The sequence below is a fragment of the Artemia franciscana genome, chromosome 20 (genome assembly GCF_032884065.1).
Source record: "Artemia franciscana chromosome 20, ASM3288406v1, whole genome shotgun sequence".
Taxonomy (NCBI): Eukaryota; Metazoa; Arthropoda; class Branchiopoda; order Anostraca; family Artemiidae; genus Artemia; species Artemia franciscana.
In genome coordinates, this window is record NC_088882.1 from 10,625,413 (window position 1) to 10,646,427 (window position 21,015).

At 34.9% G+C, this 21,015-nt stretch overlaps 2 protein-coding genes across 3 annotated transcripts in view; one reads left to right on the forward strand and one right to left on the reverse strand.

The window, feature by feature from the left end:
* The window catches only part of LOC136039744 (cysteine sulfinic acid decarboxylase-like), a 34,030-nt gene extending 23,511 nt beyond the window's left edge, over nt 1–10,519 (forward strand). For both annotated transcript variants that reach the window (XM_065723587.1, XM_065723586.1), the window contains exons 3-6: nt 207–733; nt 3,300–3,550; nt 7,808–7,937; nt 10,266–10,519. In XM_065723587.1, coding sequence (XP_065579659.1) covers nt 207–733; nt 3,300–3,550; nt 7,808–7,937; nt 10,266–10,453 — 1,096 coding nt within the window. In that variant the 3' untranslated portion in view covers nt 10,454–10,519. The remainder of the gene's footprint in view (nt 1–206; nt 734–3,299; nt 3,551–7,807; nt 7,938–10,265) is intronic.
* Nucleotides 1–21,015, reverse strand: part of LOC136039746 (required for meiotic nuclear division protein 1 homolog) — a 103,195-nt gene that overhangs the window by 42,732 nt on the left and 39,448 nt on the right. The window lies entirely within an intron of this gene.

Sequence of the window (21,015 nt, forward strand, 5' to 3'; positions counted from 1 at the left end):
ATTGGCAAAATTAATGTATTAATAAGCGTCTGATCTCAATTTCTAAAAAGAAACAATTACAGAGCATGAAAACAATACCAAAACGTCAAACACTTGATGGTGCTGGTGATTTTTTTTAGACGATAGTATCAGTTTCTACGATTGTAAATAGTCCATCCTCTTTAGGCTCTAATATAAATTTTAAGTCATTATCTTTTTACTTTCAGAGAAGTGAGGAGCATCATTGGATGGGAAAGCGGCGATGGAATTTTTGCGCCAGGTGGCAGTATTGGTAACATGTACGCCATGACATTGGCTCGGCATCATAAATATCCTGAGGCAAAAAGAAAAGGCCTGGCACAATGTGGGCATTTAGTGGCATTCACCTCAGATGAAGCACACTATTCCATCAAGAAATCCGCAAACTGGATTGGTCTTGGCATGGATAACGTAATAACAGTCAAAACAAATGAATTTGGAGAAATGATACCGGCAGAATTAGATTTTGCCATGGTGAAAGCTAAATCAGAAGGAAAAATACCCTTTTTTGTCAATGCCACATGTGGCACAACAGTGTTAGGAGCAAGTGATTCATTTGTGGCAGTTGGAGAAATTTGTAAGAAGCATGATGTTTGGATGCATATTGATGCAGCTTGGGGTGGGAGCTTGCTTCTATCAAAAAAGCACCGAAAGGAGTCATTGAAGGGCGTCGAACTGGCAGATTCAATTGTCTGGAACCCACACAAAATGTTAGGTAGAAGTTTAATTTTATCATTGAAAAATTTGTAAGAATCGGAACATATTTGTATAATGATAAGAAGCGACGAAAAAGTAAGTTTAAATGTCAAACCAAATCTGAATTTAGAAATAGACAGAAAATTAAGACGACACAAAAAAAGGGAGTACAACATTATCCATATTTATGCCAGACTCAAGAAGAATCTCATAGACTATCAAAAATCATTTAAGTTGAAATTATTACATTTAAATTTGGTAAAAGATGTTTTGTTATTAGTAAAAGATGTACGTAACTTACAAATTAGCTTACGTAACGAACTTTTGTATTCTCATGTTTTTATTACATATATGAGGGGTTCACCCCCTCGTCAGTACCTCGCTCTTTACACTAAAGCTTAAATTTTGTCCCAAATCATTAAGAATCACCCCTTGAATCACCAAAGCCGTAGAATAAATAGTTGAAATTACTAAAAATACTTTAGCGTAAAGAGCGAGGTATTAGGAGGAGGTGAGCCCCTCATATGCGTAATAATTTCTGTTCGTTTTAAGTTTTAATGCTGCTCCTTACTTCCAGTTGAAAAAACTGTTTCATATATTTTTTCATTGTTTTTTTTTAATAATGCTAGAAAATCCTGCGCTACCTTCATGGAAATTTTCTTTAATGACAAATTTCTCGATGGAAAGTTCCCCCAACATATCCCCCTCTTCTCAATCCCTCCCTCCAACCAACCCCCCCCCCCCTAAGAGCGTCTGTGCACTTCCCAATAACCATTACTATATGTAAGCACTGGTCAAAGGTTGTAACTTTTAGCCCCTCCCACGGGCCTGTGGGGGAGTAAGTCGTTCCCAAAGACATAGTTATTAGGTTTTTCGACTATGCTGAATAAAATGGCTATCTCAGAATTTTGATCCGTTGACTCTGGGAAAATAATTAGCGTGGGAGGGGGCATAGGCGCCCTCCAATTTTTTTGGTCACTTAAAAAGCGCAGTAGAACTTCTCATTTCCGTTAGAATGAGCCCTCTCGCAAGATTCTAGGACCACTGGGTCGAAACGATCACCCTGGGAAAAAAACAAAAAACAAAAAATAAACACGCATCCGTGATCTGCCTTCTGGCAAAAAATACAAAATTCCACATTTTTGTAGATAGGAGTTTGAAACTTCTACAATAGGGTTCTCTGATAGCTGAATCTGATGGTGTGATTTTCATTAAGATTCTATGACTTTTAGGGGGTGGTTCTCCCTATTTTCTAAAATAACTAAATTTTCTCAGGCTCGCAACTTTTGATGGGTAAGAATAAACTTGATGAAACTTATATATTTAAAATCAGCATTAAAATGCGATTCTTTTGATGTAGCTATTGGTATCAAAATTCCATTTTTTAGAGTTTTGGTTACTATTGAGCCGGGTCGCTCCTTACTACAGTTCGTTACCACGAACTGTTTGATAAAAAACCATTAAACTCAGGAAGAGGAACAATTTTTGACAATTCAGCTAAAATAAGTCAAGATACTCTATGAACCGTAATGACGAACCGACAATAAAACAGACTGAATCTGACAAAGAACGCAAAAACGCAGCTCTAATCCCAATATCTGTACAATTGTTTCCCTATTACTGGGTCATGACGCAGACGATGAACCGTCACTACACATAAATTTGCAATACAACTGACTGAATCTGATGAAGAACGCAAAAACGCAGCTGTCGTCACAATATTTTAACAATTATTTCCTTTTTACTGGATCATGGCGCAGTCAATGAACTGTCATGACGCATAAATTTGCAATGAAAAACGCAAAAACGCAGCTGTAATTATAATTGTTTCTTTGTTACTGGGTCAAGCCGCAGTCGATGAACCGTCACGACGCATAAATGTGCAATAAAAATTGTTTCCTTGTTACTAGGCCATGGCGCAGTCAATGAACCGTCATGATGCATAAATTTGCAATAAAACTGCCTGAATCTGATGAAGAACGCAAAATCGCAGCTGTGATCACAATATTTTAATAATTATTTCCTTGTTACTGGATCATGGCGCAGTCAATGAACTGTCATGATGCATAAATTTGCAATAAAACTGCCTGAATGTGATGAAGAACGCAAAAACGCAGCTATAATCACAATATTTGTATAATTGTTTCTTTGTTACTGGGTCAAGCCGCAGTCGATGAACCATCACGACGCATAAATATGCAATAAAACTGACTGAATCTGATGAAGAACGCGAAAACGCAGCTGTGATCACAATATTTTTATAATTGTTTCCTTGTTACTAGGCCATGGCGCAGTCAATGAACCGTCATGATGCATAAATTTGCAATAAAACTGCCTGAATGTGATGAAGAACGCAAAAACGCAGCTGTGATCACACTATTTTTATAATTGTTTCCTTGTTATTGGATCATGGCGCAGTCAATTAACCGTCTTGATGCAGGAATTTGCAATAAAATTGATTAGAACACAGAAACGCAGCTTTATGAAATATATTTGTAAAGCTGTTCCCTTGGTACTGGTTCATGACTCAGGTCTGAGCTCAAGCCTCCACATCAGATCTTTTAAAGATTTTTTTTTTATTTCAGGAGCTTCTTTGCAATGTACACTATTTCTAACGAAGTACCAAAATCTGCTGAAGGAGTGCAACAGTGCCAGTGCCACATATCTTTTTCAGCAGGATAAATTCTACGATACACAATACGATACAGGGGACAAGTCCATGCAATGCGGAAGAAAAGTAGATGTTCTTAAATTATGGCTTATGTGGAAGGCAAGAGGAACAAATGGACTTGAACATCTTGTTGATAATGCATGTCACCAAGCACTTTATTTTCAGGTAAATTTTTGTATTCACTGATTATTGGGATAGCTTATAAATGGACAGGTTCTGGTTCTTTTATTTTATTTTCAGGTAAATTTTCGGTAAATTTTTGGATTCACTGATTATTGAGATAGGTTGTAAATGGACACATCTTTATAATCAGAATTCATTCTGAATCTAAATACAGCATTCATTTTCGTTGGAAATTTACTTTATCCCTCCCCCAATGGTCAAATACGTCTAAATTGTATATATGGAATGAATTTTCCAATGTATTGAAAACGGCTAGATCAATTTAAATAAAGAGCGAGTTACGGACAATTCAGTGCATATGAACAATTCAGGGTATATATTTGATAGGGGTGGTGTGGGGTATAGTAAATTTGTGACAGAAACAAACTTTATTATTGGATTAAGGATGGAATTTTGATTCTAGAGTGTTTCTGTTTCTTGGCGGTCTCAATAATCGGTGGATCATAAAATTTGCCGAATTTTCAATTATATTGGAACAAAAGTATCCTTTCGTAAAATTCCGCTTGTTTCATCTACTTTTCTTTTGTTTCTTCAAAGAATGAAATAAAAAAAAACAGAGGAAAGGAAATAGAAAGTTCAAGTTCAAGTTCATTTATTTATAAATCGCACATACATATATATATAAATGACATAGGCCCATGGGGAGACAAGCTCGAAAAACTAGGCCTAGACAAAGATAAAATAATAACACACTACAATACAAAGATAAACATGACGGCAAAGATACAATAACACAACAATAATATGAAAGTAGCAGCTAGCCCAGGATCATTCAATACCATTGAAAAAATTAAAAATGTCCATATTATTAAATATAAATTAATACTGGAAGATAGCTGAGAGGCCCATAATCACCCAGAGCAACGAATCATACAAAAACTTTGCCTTACTAAAAAGATACTTAATTAAAAATAATCCTGAACTAAATGAAATTTAAGTTTCCTTTTTATTAAATGGATAGAGGAAAAATTATCAATAAGAGTCTTGTGAGCATCCCAGCACCGAGCTATTGACACAAACGGAGCGAATTTAGATCTCTCAGTATTATACTTGTCAATGTAGATATCCTTTTTTTGTCGAGTGTTATAATTATGTAAATCTTGTGATTGGGAGAACAAACTTTGATGGAGGTAATATGGCGGTAATTTCTTAATGTCATAATTGATTTTGAAAAGAATTGCCCCAAAAGCAAATTGTTGAGAGACTGGAAGTATATCTAGATAAGTATATAAAGATGCAGTAGAAGACAAATTTGGAAGTTCAATAGGTGATAGAATAAACAGTTTAAGGATTCTTAGGGCTTTATTTTGTAAAATCTGTATTGGTTTAATATGGCTTTTAAATGTAGATAAATATACTAGAGAACAATAATTAATATTAGTCTGAATCAGAGCAAAATAAATACTTCGTAAAGCAGAGTAGGGCAAACAAAGCTTCAACCTTCGCATTAAACCAACATACCTTGAAATCTTTAATCGTAGATTTTGAATGTGTGTTTTAAAAGATAAGCTTTCGTCAATCACAAGTCCAAGGTACTTTATCATTTTCACACGAGATATTGATAATAGATACTTTGAAGAAGTAACTCGGGTAATACGAGGGCAGATATTTGACTTTCGGCCGTAAATTATGAAATTAGTTTTTGATACATTCAAAGCAATAAAATTTGAAGAACACCAATCAAGAACATTAGAAAATGCAGTATTCAGTTTTGCCTCCAGCTCCTCGTCATTCTTTTCAGAAATTGAAACTGCCGTATCATCAGCAAAATATGTGTTGAGACACGGGGATGTAAAAGCGCGGTGAAAATCATTTATATAAATTAAAAAAAGGAGAGGACCTAGGACAGAGCCCTGAGGTACCCCAACCTTCGAAGACTTAGGTACAGGTGAAGAGAGGAAATTGCCCCCATCTAATCGTTGCTTTCTCTTATCAAGATAAGATTTAACTAGATCCAACGCCGGTCCACGCACACCACAATTATCCAATTTACTAAAAAGAATACAATGGGATATTGTATCGAATGCTTTTTTAAAATCTAAATATATTGTTGCTGGAATTTCACCTCTATCCAAGCATTCATGAATATATTGGATGAGAGCAACGACAGCATGTTCAGTGTTGTGTCCAGACCGGAAACCAAACTGGGAATTTGTGAAGAAATTAGACGATTTAAGAAAGTCATAAAACCTCTTATAAATTGCCTTCTCAAGTATTTTAGAAAATGCTGACAGAATAGAAATAGGGCGGTAATTTGATGGATTTTCAGGAGAGTCACCTTTGTGAAGCGGAACTATCCGCGCTTCTTTAAAAGCAGATGGGAAAACTCCAGTTTTAAATGAAAGATTAATTATATGCTGTAATGGTAATATTATTTCAGACAGTATTTCTTTAACAATTTTAGATCTAGACCCGTCAATTCCCGCTGAATTACCTGGATTTAGATCACATACTATTTTTGTTATTTCAGAATGAGAAATAGGCCCGAGAAAAATTGAATTACTTTGAGGAGATGGAAGGTATGAAGAAAAATGTTTATTACTACGTGAATCAAACTGGTTCATTACTGATAAAACAATTTTCTCTCCTATTTTAGCAAAATAAGTATTCAAAATATCAGCCACTTTCTCCGATTTATTAGTAGTCGAACCATCTTCTAAACTAATAACTTCCGGAAAATTCGACTTACTTTCTTTTTTTATAAAATAATTAATTAAAGACCACGTTTTGCGAGGAGAATTTTGAGCTTCTTCGAAGGACTTTTTATAATACAATTGTTTTGACAAACGTATCATTGTGGTTAATTTATTTTTGAAAATTCTAAAATTTTTAATATTATAATCAATTGGATTCTTTAACTGCTTTTTAAATAACTGATTTTTTTTCTTAACTGATATCAAAATTCCAGACGTTATCCATGGCCTTATAGGAAATTTTTCTCTGCAAATTTTAATCGTAACAAATGGGCAACTAGAATCAAGGCAGCAATTGAAATTTCTTAGAAAATTATCAGTTGCCATATCTGAATCCTCCGTGGATATTACCTCCGGCCAATCCAATAGTCGAAGGCTTTCATTCAGGTGCTTTAATGTTATTTTATTTATTAACCGTCCTTGACGTTCCTTACTTACCTGTGGTATTTTATAAGTAAGAGCTAAATCTGAAACCAGCAGGAAATGATCCGATATATCACTTAAAACAGCAAAATTTGCTTGAATAGGTAAAGATGTAAAAATATTATCAATGAGAGAAGCAGAACTAGGTGAAATTCTTGTAGGTATCAGGCAAGTAGGCAGCAGACACGCAGAAAAGCAAGAAGACAATAACTCAACAGAGGATTCATTTGAAGCTTCTAGAAGGTCAATATTGAAATCTCCGGAAAGGATTACATCTTTATTTTGAAAATGGGGTTGATGCAAAAAATCATGGAGTTTAGAGAGGAAAGATTTGACTGGAGAAGAAGGCGGTCGGTATACTACGGAAACAGAGGATCAAACGCAAAACGTAATTACAATCTCACCCCACCGCCCCCAAACACTTGTCTGGTTCTTTCAGGGTTTTATAAAGTGGTACTCTGATAGTCTGCAACTTACTTTACTATGTCCTGGATACCCCTCCCTTCTAAATCTGGACTACGTTCAAATGCAAATATTTTTTAATAGGCAAATTTCAGATCATACAAAATTTGGGTTTTGTCAAATTCAAATAGTAATCATAATAAAGGATCAACAATATTTGTCACAGAAGAAGCTCTTCTGTGAGATTATGGGATTTCCACTGGATACTCAAGATTATTTAAGAATTACGGTTATATATGTTTCAAACTTTAATGTGTCGTAAAAGAAATATACGGTAGTGGTACTTTTTCCACCCTAATTTCCTATTCTAAATAGAAGACCGGAGTTTTAATTTTATTTGGCTGATAATTTTGGCGAAATAATATTAGATATTTTGTTTTCAGATATGGATTGTTTTTGAATTTAAAAAGATAAATTAATTAAGACATGTTTCCCCATGAACTATTTATGAAAATATGTAACGGTTTACTATAGGGTCTAGATTTTACGTTTTAATTTGTTTTTATTTCTAGTATTCCAGACAAGAACCCTCAAAATAAAGAGCCCTCTAATATAGAACTGCCTGCATTAGAACAAGTAATTTTCCATTACATAGACTTACTGTGAAACACGAAGTTCAGAAAACAGCTAATTCTAAAGTTTATCTTCAGTCTTTTTCTAGAGCCTAATCAAAGAGCGACCAGGGTTTCGATTAGTTATTCCCAGAGTACAATGTACAAATGTGTGCTTTTGGTATGTTCCACCATCTTTGAGAGGACAAGAAGAAACAGAAGAATGGTGGAAAGAATTGGGTAAGAAACGTCTGTTACTTATGTACAAATTAGAGGAAACTGAGGAATCATTTTTAATTAACTTCTGTCTCATTATTGTCTACTTACTTCTTGTTTTATTCTATTTTTCCGTATGACTCATAAACGTGATCCTCTTAAACAGATTTAAAAAGGGAGAAGCGCCCTCTTAAACAGACTTGCTGAGTCCTCAACACCACGATCAGTACGTTTACGGAGTTGATTAAGCGTTTCTCGTCCGCATATCCCATTCCCTTAGGGTTCCAGAAAAAGTCCAAAGGGGATTCCTTAAGAAAGGATGATTAATGATAAAGTATACTAAAGAGATCTGAGATAGATAGGGCAGGGTTCCTTAAAATGTAATTTATCCTTACCCTTGGCCAGGGACATATCCGGGATCTTTTCGAGATGGTGGGGGATGGGGGTTTACAGAAGGATTTTTTCGGGGGGGGGGGGGGTTGACAAAAAGCTTTTAAAATACATAAAAAATTTGGTTTATGTTCATTTTTGTTATCTTTTAGGAGCCGAAAAAACATTTCGGGGGGGGGGGGGTAAACCCCCTAACCCACCCCCTGGATACGGCCTTGTCCTTGGCTCACACAAAAGAAAATTACTGCGATAGACATTTTTAACAGTCGCATAAGCGATCAATTTTACCGTTTTGTTACCGCAACCGTTTTTACCGTCACCGTCAATAATTAGTTTTGCTCACACAAGATTTTCAAATCGTCCAAAATTTACAGGCAAAATATTCGAAGTTGGAGGAGTATGGTTGAAGTAGACCTAGACGATAATTTACTCCCATGCTTTAAGAACCAAGACTGAATTTTTGTGTCCCCTTTTCTTTGTATTTTTGTTAGACAGGCTTAATCAGCTTATCAGTCAAATAATTTTCAATATTAATCACGCCTTCATTACTGTTAGTGTTGCTAGTAAAAAGTTGCTCGAAAAATTGCTCAGTTGACCAATATAAGTTGAATCTTTCCATCTCAACAAATTTTTTGATAAAAATACTAAAACAACAAAATTGGCAATTGAATTGCAGTAAAGGGTTAACTTCACACTTTTGTGAATCTAGGCTAAGATTTTTGAAGGGGTAAAAAGATGCAGAAACACTACGAAAACTGCATTATCTTTTGCAAAACACATACGAATAATTTCTTGAAATGATGTTACTTAACAGTTTTGCTGGTCTGCTTTATTCATGTCATTGAATGACAAAAACGACAACAGGACTGATGCTGTAGCGAGCATTCAGCTTCGACGATAATGACTGACGCAAGCGATGTAAAAAAAAAAAAATTTGGAAATTCAAGCCCAATTTTTAAAAAAGATCATCATCACTACCTAGATTTTCTCACGAGGGCTCGATTTTCGCCATTGTGTTTAATTGTGTTGTCACATTAGGTATTTAATCGTGTATTAGCAATCTGTATTTAATCATTTTTTTTTGTGCTTTGAATATGCGAGTCAAACAATCGTCAAATTTGAGAACGAAATCCAAAGTTCTTTAATAATATGTGCTCTTTGGTAAAAAAAAAAACATTTTGCGTAAGACAAATGACAAATTTTAGTAACTAAACTACGATTAAATCTTATGGGATCAGATTTTACAATTCAGATTAGGACTACTTGTAAGACTTGAAAGATTCTGTGCAAGTAGGTCTATTACAGATCTTAGAGGCTCCCAGTCAATGCCTACATCTCATAGGAAGTAGATTATGAGCCAAGAATCGTTTTTTTGTTCTTAGAAGTTCAGACAGGGGGATCAAGACTGAACTTAAAGCTTTGACCCTTCTAGGCCCCAGCGCTTTTGTCGCTCTATTTTTGTGAGATTTTCGGGGAAATACCCGAAAATTTGGAAATAGTGGAAGCAGTGAAGAGAACGTAACTGATGAGCCAGAAGTCATAAAACAGAGAGGTGATGTTGAACTCTCAGCTACCATTCATTGGAGACATCTGAAAGTTTATAAGTGGCCGCGGAATTCCTGTGTTGTTTTAAAAGCACTGTTCTGTGAATAGGCAGTGCGACAGCAGAGAGCACGGGTCAGTTTGACAATAAAACACATCAGTCCAGTCTTTGTTAAGAAAAAAAATGTATTGCACCCACTAGCATTGTGAGCCCCTAGACCCTGGCCAAGTGGACCTTTTGGTAAGTCTGTGGCTGCAGAATATGATACCTATTCCCAGGACTATTTTGTGCTATAGGTTTATTCCTGAAAATTTTTTCAACCATAATAACTGAAAAACGCATTTCTTAATCTCATAGATTATTTTTTTTTGTATTTGGTCTAATCAATGGATTCTGAGAAACGTAAATAACTTTTTCAGGTCAAGTTGCCCCTAAAATAAAAGAAAGGATGGTCAAAGAGGGGACAATGCTCATTGGATACCAACCTTTAGGTACCAAGAAACTGCCCAACTTTTTTAGACTGGTCATCAGTTGTCAGCCTCCTTTAACCAACGATGATATGAAGCATATTGCAGACGAAATCGAACGACTTGGCAATGATTTATGAATCCACGTTTCAGACCGTTACAAATATAATTCCTGTATATGAAAATTAAATTACGACTTTAAGATATCTTGTTTCACGAAATCGCTATACATCTTGGCCGACCGAAATCCACGAGCTACCTGGTAAAAACTTTAGTAAGATGCACCACATATGGTAATCATTTCTTTTGTAGGGATTGATCATGTCCACATGACTACTAAATATCTCGTCTTTGATTTATACTCGTTCAAAACCACAGCAATTGCTACCCCTTGCCATGCATCTCATAAGGAAATTCAAAAATTCAGTTCCGACTACGACCTTCGAAATGGTAGGCTTGACAAAAGTCTACCCCAAGACCTGAGCAAACTGTAGACATCAAATAAAATTTCACATAGTCAACTCTATGTGTCTGAACGTATCATCCAAAACGTATACCTTGTAAAATATGTTCTTAACTGGTAATATAAAGTCGCAATTAAACAATTCTTTTACAATTTAAAACTATTTTGGATGTATCAGACTCTTGTCATAGATTGGATATTGTTTAATAAAATATCATAGGACCAATAGGATGTATATTTAGGTATATTAAAACGTACAGTCTAGTCAGTACTTTCAATGACTATGAAGTCATTCCAGAGGGTGCAGTCTAGCCCATATACGACGACTTCACTATGCTGCACACGTTACGTTAAGACTTTGATGTGCACTGGCATACAATTCCTTGGTAGAAAAAATATACACTAGCCGTAAATCGATAAATACTAGTGACTCATACACCGCACTCATACTAGTGACTCATAAATACATGACTCATTACACCGGCTACAGCCAACAGAGTTACGCACACACCTCCTCACACCCAATTTGTCTAAAAATTCTCTCCTTACTCCCAATCCGCGACGTAATTCTCATAAACTACTGTGTTCATAATTGTCAATATTATTGTCACCATTAAGCATTTTAATTTTTTTAATGCATAAAGAAATCTTATACTATACAAAAAGAAATTCTGAAACTCAACCTTATGGTACGCTTATATGAAGTGACTACAAAAAAATGTTTCCAGACGGATCGCCAGTTTATTTTGCACAATTAATCTTTAGTGAAAAAAAATTTAATCTTTGCTTTTCTATTAAGGGAAACTGACTCCTTGAAATTTATGGTAATATACCTTTTTAAAATAATATTTTCCCCAAGTATATAGTTGTATGCTATATAAATGGGGGGTGACATGTTATTTGTGATCATTTGATCTATTTTAACTTAACATTCAACTTGACGTAAATTAATAGAGGACAACAAGGGTTCTTTATCCAATCCAACCATAATATGTTAGATCCAATAAAAAAATCTAACATAATATGCACTAAGAACGAAATCAAAAGAAATTTAGAAATAAAAGTACAATAGCTGTCTACAAGGGAGACATTTACAATCTCGGTCATAAATTTCTCTTCGGGGATAAGTTAGGATGGTACCAATTGACTCTTTTAAAATATATTTAAATATTTCCAGAATTTCTTTGGTAGCATGCTTTGCTTCAGCATCAAAAATACTCTTAAATTTACTTTACAAGGGAATTGGTCAAAATAAGTGGCATCAATACACGAAAATTTAGGTGTGGGGGGGGGAGACTGAATTTTCAATATCTAGAGAGGACAAATTAATTATTTTTTCGGAATTTTTCAATAAAAATATAAAAAAGGTATATTCAATGAAAATATCTCGAAAAAATGTGTTTTCAAAATCTAGGGGGATCAAGGAGGACAACACCAGCCCCATTACTCCCCTCCAATCAATGCCAGTTGTCAAAATATCCCAAAAAAGCATTACTCCTCGTCCAAATTACTTGTTTTTCGTTTTAATCAGGACTTTGGAGCATCCAAAAATACAAAAATATTATACTTGGTCAGATTAACTTCAGAAAAGATCACTTCTCATGGAATTTTAGCTAGCGCAGCAGATAGCCTAAACAAAATTTTAAGCTGGCTAAGAAGCAGAGAAAAAGATCATCAAAGAAAGCTGCATTGTTATTGGTCTTGGAAAAGCACAAAATACCCAATTCATTGGACTGGTTATTAGCTCTCAATGCTATGAAAAAAAGGGACTAACTTCAAGCAAGGTTTTAAGCTGCCTAAGCACCAGAGAAAAAGATCATCAGAGAAAGCTGCATTGTTATTGGTCTTAGAGAAGCGGAAAATACCCAATTCTTTGGACTGGTAATTAGCTCTCAATGTTATGAAAAAAAAGGCTACTTCAACTCCATATTCCTTTTTATGGCCAAGTTGATCATGTGACGTCCGAAATGATGACCAATCAGTGCAGTTTTGAAATGTGTACGAACAACCCAATTCTATTTGAGGGCGCCTTGATAGGCCACTCCACTAGACTTCAAACGAACTCCACCGCTCGAACAAAGGCAAATGAAGGCATGACTTGAAATTTATTTGAGAAGTGTCTTCATTTGCCTTTTCAGGCAAACTTTGCCCCTTGCCATCAGTAATGGTGACGACCACTGAATGCAAAGCTTAGAAACAATTTTATTTAATGTATCCGATTGGTTACCCATTCTCACACCACATGGCCACCTTCGTCTGAATAACACAAATGAAGACAGAGTTTAGCTTGCTTTTCCCTCTAGCCATCTTTTCTAGTACCAAACTATCTTTTGGCGATCAATAAAGCAACTAATAGTACTACTAAGAACTCACTGCAACCCTTAGCCACCTGAGGCCAACAAAGCCACGCACACTCCTTCTCCTTCCTAGTCTATTCAAAGCCTCGCTCTTTCCTAGTTTCTTCGCTTTTTCCAGGGGAGAAATTAAACAGCTAGGAAAATTAAACAGCTTGGAATGTGAATTAAAATTTCAGGCTACTATGAAATATTTCAAAATACAAAAGACGAACGTTTTTTAAAATCTAAAAACTGCAATTATAAATATTATATATAAAATAAATGTTTTTACATATTTACAAAAATATGTGAAGAATCAAAACTTCAACAAATTATTCCAGTCACTTTTTGGGGCCGACAAGTATCTTCAGTTCACAAATGTAGCTATTTACACACATTTTAATAACCAGAGGTATTTTATTTGTCCAACCATTGTTTTTAGAAACTGTGTAAATAAAGCGACAATATTATTTTTACTTTTTGAGGCTGACAACCATTTTCTAAGTTATCCGCCTTGAAAACTTAATCAAAATTCCTATGAGCCGTTTTGAATTTAATAGGGAGCGACAAGCGAAGCAAACTATAGTAAATACCTCTAACTATATAAAAATGCTTAAAAAAGCCTAAACCAGCCTAAAAAAGTAAATGGAATATTTTGTTGTAGTTTTTGACTCTCTATTAGTTATTAAAAATATTTTTGACTAACAAATAACTTCTAATAATTTTGATTTTTACCTTATATGTTTTAAAACTTCCCAGAAAATCCCAGAAAATTACTCTTTGGGTTAATGATTTTTTTGCCCTAAATACATCTGATATTACGCACGGTAATTAACTACATTGTTTATTAGTTTACCGTCACAAATCAGGAGTATTAAGAGCAATATTAATAAACAAAGATATTGGTCATCCTATGATTATTTGAGCCTCTCCCCTAATATATAAATTTTCATTAAATATCAGATAGAAGTAATTTTCCCTTCTTATTCTTTTAATAGATGTATACCAATATATCTTATCGGACACGAAGAAGCTGTTAATATTTTTAATCCTTTAATATCGGCAATATATCAATATTTTATCAAAACAATATGTCAGGATTTGATAGAGGAGAAATCGCAGTGAAATAATAGTTAAAAAATTTGGCAGGATTCGACTTGTCTAGATTATAGAGAGAAAATAAATGTGTCACCATACACATAAACGTCGATGTTGTTCATGATGAGGTCAAAACCAACCCCAAGTTTCGAAATAGTAAATAGCAAACGGAATTTTGGAAGTTTTGATTTACTGCTCATTGGAACAATATTACTATTTCTAGTGATTTTTTATGTTGCCTAGTGATTTTCTTTTATCTAGTGATTCTTTCTAAAACTAGTGATTTTTCTTAAATCTAGTGATTTTTTACGATGTAGCGCGCAGATTCATGGTTCAATCGAATGAATCATAGAAGAAGCTAATTAATAAAAAAAAAATACACAAAATAGTGATTCACTGAAGTTCCTAAAATGTTCCAGATTAGCATTTATGCTAATATACCGCATTCAAAAATTCCAATTTCCCACCATATACCCAATATCAGATATAGACTCCAGAGCGTTATAATCAAACAGTTCGTGGTAACGAACTGTAGTAAGGAGCGACCCGGCTCAATAGTAACCAAAACTCTAAAAAATTGAATTTTGATATCAATAGCTACATCAAAAGAATCGCATTTTAATACTGATTTTAAATATATAAGTTTCATCAAGTTTAGTTCTACCCATCAAAAGTTACGAGCCTGAGAAAATTTGCCTTATTTAGGAAAATAGGGGGAAACACCCCCTAAAAATCGTAGGATCTTAACGAAAATGACACCATCAGATTCAGCGTATCAGAGAACCCTATTGTAGAAGTTTCAAGCTCCTATCTACAAAAATGTGGAATTTTGTATTTTTTGCCAGAAGACAAATCACGGGTGCGTGTTTTTTTTTTTTTTTTTTTTTTTTTTTTTTTTTCCAGGGGTCATCGTATCGACCAAGTGGTCCTAGAATGTCGCAAGAGGGCTCATTCTAACGGAAATGAAAAGTTCTAGTGCCCTTTTTAAGTGACCAAAAAAATTGGAGGGCATCTAGGCCCCCTCTCACGCTCATTTTTTTCCCAAAGTCAACGAGTCAAATTTTGAGATAGCCATTTTGTTCAGCATAGACGAAAACCATAATAACTATGTCTTTGGGGATGAATTACTCCCCCACAATCACTGGGGGAGGGGCTGCAAGTTACAAACTTTGACCAGTGTTTACATATAGTAATGGTTATTGGGAAGTGTACAGACGTTTTCAGGGGGATTTTATTTTGTTTGGGGGTGGGGCTGAGGAGAGGGGGATATGTTGGAGGATCTTTCCTTGGAGGAATCTGTCATGGGGGAAGAAAAATTCAATGACAAGGGCGCAGGATTCTCTAGCATTACTATAAGAAAACAATGAAAAATAAACATGAAAACGTTTTTTTCAAATGAAAGGGAGAAGTAGCATTGAAACTTAAAACGAACAGAGATTATTACGCATATGAGGGGTTCTAAAAATATTTTAGCATAAAGATCGAGGTATTTAGGAGGAGATAAATACCTTGCTCTTTATGCTAAAGTATTTTTAGTAATTTCAACTATTTATTCTACGGCCTTTCTGATTCAGGGGTCATTCTTAAAGAATTGGGACAAAACTTACGATTTAGTGTAACGAGCGAGGTATTAACAAGGGTACAAACCCCCTCGTATGCATAATAAAAATATAAGGTTATGAAAGTTTGTTACGTAAGTTAATTCTTAAGTTACGTATATTTTTTACTAATAAAAACGTTCGTTAAAAATTAAAAGTTCTAGTTGCTTTTTTAAGTAACCGAAAAATTGGAGGGCAACTAAGCCTCCTTCTCCACCCCTTATTTCTCAAAATCGTCTGATCAAAACTATGCATCGGCACTGTTTCTGTTTTCTGTTTCTGTTTCTGTTTTTTCTTGCCTGTTTCTGCCTGTTTCTGTTTCTGTTTTTACAAAAAACAGAACAGAAAACAGAAACAGGCTACCTGTTTTTGTTTTACCTGTTTCTGTTTCTGTTCTGTTTTTTTTTTTCATCTGTTTTTTTTCCGTTTCTGTTTTTTTTTTATCTGTTTTCTGTTTTTTTTCTGTTTTTTTTTTCAAATGCCGCGCTATCTAGCGGGCATGATACCGAAACGCATGATACCTACCCGTACCTACCGTACCGAAACGCACATCTAGCGGGCATGATACCATGATACCGTTGATTTTTGAATTTAAACAAAAAGGGAATAGTTGTGGGAAAAGTCAAAGTCATGGCCAATTGTAGAAAAAAGCTAAGACCGATTGTCCAATTAAGTGGGCAACCCAGTCAAGGTTAATTTTACCCCTTTGATTGCCGTTGTGACTGTCTCCCATTTGTGCTACACCTCTCCGTGCATGCATGTCCCTTGACAATGCCGAAACAGAGTCAACCCGTTGACTACGGGTTGACTACTTGAAAATTTTCCTCTCATGCATGTCACTCCACAATGCTCAACTAGAGGCAACCTCTCATGCTAATTCACGGCGGGGTAAATCTGAGCGAAAGAGAGAGATAGAGAAAGAGAGAGAAGCTTGAACGCTATACAGTGGACATGGGCTAGATGGGAACCCCATATGACAATGTCTCTACTGTTGGTATATGTGTAGCGGATGGCTATTACCGCTTGAGCAACGGTCTAACCATTGACGGCTTTAAGGATTCGTGCTTTAAGCGGCAAACATGGGCTCAATGAAACCCCATATAAAAGAGGAATATAGCGTTAGTATTTACTTAGAGCAATGGGTTACCGCTAGAACAGCGGTCCAACAAGCCACGGCTTGAAGGCATCCGTACTTTAAGCGGTGAACCTAGACACCTTGGTATGTGTGTAGCGGAGGGTTAGTTACCACTTGAGCAATGGTCTAACCATAGAGCGTTATAGAGCGTTGGTATTTGCTTAGAGCAATGGGTTACCGCTATAGCGACGGTTTAAATAGCCTCTAACTTAAGCGGTGGACATAAGCTAGATGGATGACTCTGTGTCTGTCTGGTATATATTAGCAAGCAGCGGTCTAAGTAGCCTCGGCTTGAAAGCATCCGTGCTTTAAGCGGTGAATATAGTGTTGGTATATGCTTTGAGCAATGGTTTACCGCTAAAGCAACGGTCTAAGAGCAACTAGGGTAAATTGTCAATTATAAATGACATTTAAGCTTGAAAGGAATATAGCGTTGGTATCACCCGATTGGACACATTTTATGACAAATTTCCCCCCCCCCCCTAAAAATACGCTAGTGTGTTGAATTACACGAAGTTGCTCATCTTTTGTATGTGACTACAAGGATTTAACAAGAAGATGTTTTCTTTCCTATTAGAAATAGAAGAAGTAAGGAAAAAACAGGAAAAACAGCTGTTAAAACAGCTGTTTTTTTTTAAAAACAGCTGTTTTCTGTTTTTTCAAAAAACAGAATAGATTACAGAAACAGGTCACCTGTTTTTGTTTGACCTGTTTCTGTTTCTGTTCTGTTTTTTTTCTAACTGTTTTTTTCTGTTTCTGTTTTTCTCAAAAACAGAAACAGTGCCGATGCTTAATCAAAACTAAGAGAAAGCCATTTAGCCAAAAGAATTAATATACAAATTTCATTTTAATAATTTATGTGCGGAGAGACAAAACCAAACATGCATTAATTCAAAAACGTTCAGAAATTAAATAAAAAAAACTAATTTTTTTAGCTGAAAGTAAGGAGCGACATTTAAACTTAAAACGAACAGAAATTACTCCGTATATGAAATGAGTTGTCCCCTCCGCAATCCCTCGCTCTTTACGCTAAAGTTTGACTCTTTGCCACAATTCTACTTTTTAAAACAATTAAAAGCTTTAGCGTTAAGAGCCAGGGATTTCGGAGGGGACAACTCATTTCATATACGGAGTAATTTCTGTTCGTTTTAAGTTTTAATGTCGCTCCTTACTTTCAGCTAAAAAATTAGTTTTTTTTATTTAATCAATACAATAGGCGAACCCAGTTAATCGCAAAATTGTAAAAATGTTCTATACTTCCTATTTCACACATTTGCTCAGGTCGAATTTTTGTCTTCATATTTATGTTTTTTTTTCTATAATTTATCAGTTCTAAATTAGATTTTCTTCTGTTAAAAAATGTGAATGGTGGAAATTAATACGCCTTCTACATCTGCAAATAGAACAGAAATGGAGTCATTGAAAAATAAAAAGTTTGGCATATGTTAAATATATTTTTCTAAATGAAAAAAGAAATCATTGGAAAAGAAAATACGACTTAGTGCTTTTTATAATAGGATTTGTAATGTAACTAGATGGATTAAATCGATTGCAGTTTGATTATTGAAGTCGTTTGGGAATAAAGGGGGGGGTGTCTTCTCTGGAAATTGTCTAATGGTTTTGATCTTTACTTCTAATATCTGATCGAAACTTTAATAATTCTTCAAATTCTCTTATTTGTAATTGAAACACCTAATAAGCGCTGTTAATGTCCTGTTCTTCACGTTTTTGGATTCATGTGCTAATATATCAAAAGATTTGGGGGTAGCAACCTATAAGAATGGAGCGACACGGCTCAATAACAACCGAAACTCTAGAAGCGAAATTTTGATATCAATCATATATATCATTGGCTGATTGTGTTAATTCAAATATATAAGATTCATTAAACTTCGTGTTACCCATAAAAGGTTAAAAAAACTGCGAAAATTCGCCTGATTCTCGAAAGAAAGAGGAAACATCCAATAAAAGTCAAAGAATTTTATTTAAAATCAAACCTTTAGATTCGGCGTATCAGAGAACCCTACTGTCGAGGTTTCAAGCCCCCTATCTGGAAAAGTGTTATATTTTGTATTATTCATCAGAAGAAAAATCGAGGATGCGTGTTAATTTGTTTTCTTTCCCAGGGGTGATCTTATGGAACCAAAGGTCCTAGAACATCGGTAGAGGGCTCATTCGAATGGAAATTAAAATTACTGATGTCTATTTTATTTGACCGAAAGGATCGGACGGCTACTAGTCCCCCTCTCACGTCTCTTTTTTCGCCATAAATTATTCGATCAAAACTTTGAGGTACCCATTTGGTTTAGTATAGTTGAAAGGTTCCAAAACTATACCTTTAGATTTTAAGGGTATGAACCCAAGCAGCCCCTGAGGGTATATCTGGGGATAAAAGTATGTTAAGGATAATAAGGATAATGTACGATCTATGAAAACCCGTTTCATAGCCACAAAGACTAATAATGAGTGACGGAATGCATTGGACTTGTATAACTTGGGCTATTTATTTGCACATTAAGGGGGTGAGGGTAACGTTAGGTTAAGTTACGTTAGGTTACTTTACCCCCTCACCCTCCTAATGTGCAAATATATAGCCCAAATTTTATTATTATATAAACTAAAGTATTAAATTTTCATCATATTTTGGCATATTTCATTAGGGTTAACATAACTTTACTTCTTGGGTGTGTTACGTGTAATTAACAAGCACCTCTTGTTTATATTAAAGAAGCAATAAGACCGATTCTTATTGAAATTTGTGAAGGATGGGATCAATCTTTTCCATGAAAATTCAAAAAGGCCATTTTCAAAATTGTCACTGGCGTCCTAAACATCTCAACCTTTCTCTCATTACAACCCAAAAAGTAGGACAAAATACATTTTCTTGCAGCTTATTGTTTGAAATACGGTCAGTCAAAGAGCTACTTAAAACTAGCTCTAGACAATTCCTCTGGAAAATAACGAAATCTTCTCCGTCTTCCGAAGCACCCACGTTTCAAAACCATACCTGACTTACACGAAACAAAACAAAATATTTTGAACCTTTTACTTATTGAAAAAAAAAAAAGAAAAAGGGAAAGCCGGACAAACTGACGGAGCCATGACCAAATTCATAAAGAACTTATTTTGATATCACTTTGATCAGAATAGATAGTTTTACAACATATCCAAATCTACAATCGTTGCAAAGTAATATATAATCTCAATAACTCGAATCATTAATAATAATTCAAATAATAATTTAATAGTTTAATAATTGGCAAAATAATCATTGCGAAATATTTTTTTCAACTTTTTGTAAGCAATTTCTTTTAATCTCCCTAAAGTTCAAGAAACAGAAGATAGCAACAAACCGCAGTTTATGGATTATTTTCAAGTTCGAGAACGAGTATCTTTTTATACGGTTCATGGAACTGATTGTTTTTGCATAAAATTGATTTCTTAAATTTAACTATTTGAAAAAAACTGTGTTTTTATTTTTCTGTTAAATTCCAAGTAAAAGAAAATATAAACAAAATACCCATTGACCCTGGTTGCTTTTTGAAGCTGAGTACGATTTTCGTTTTATTTCTGCCTTTCAAAGCCAAAAATTGCTACTGAAAAAAAAAATGTGTTCCGGCATTTTTTTTTCTTTTGTTGTCTCTCGTCTTGTTCACCTTTTACCATCTTTTTTCAGCCACTAGCTTTCACCATTTTTTTTCTTAAAAGTAGGTAGACTGTTCAGTTTCAGATGGGTAACGTTTTTCTCAAACTAGGAGTTTTCATCTGATGATGAGTTTTGATGAGTCTGATGATGATGAGACTGCACAAGGCTCTGAGCTTAAAGAGGTGTTAGAACTGATATACGCAACATGGTGCTGTGACACATACTCTCTGTAATATAGCAATTTCTACAGCTGTTCCTGCTAATATCATCATTCCCTCAGCAGTTTACACAAATTACTTAAAAGAAGAAACTGGGTCATTGGCGTATACAGAGACATCAACCATATTCACTGACGTCTAGAAGGATAACGTCTAAGAAGGTCAGAATTTCTAACTCCTATAGCTAATAGAAAGCGTTGCGAATCGA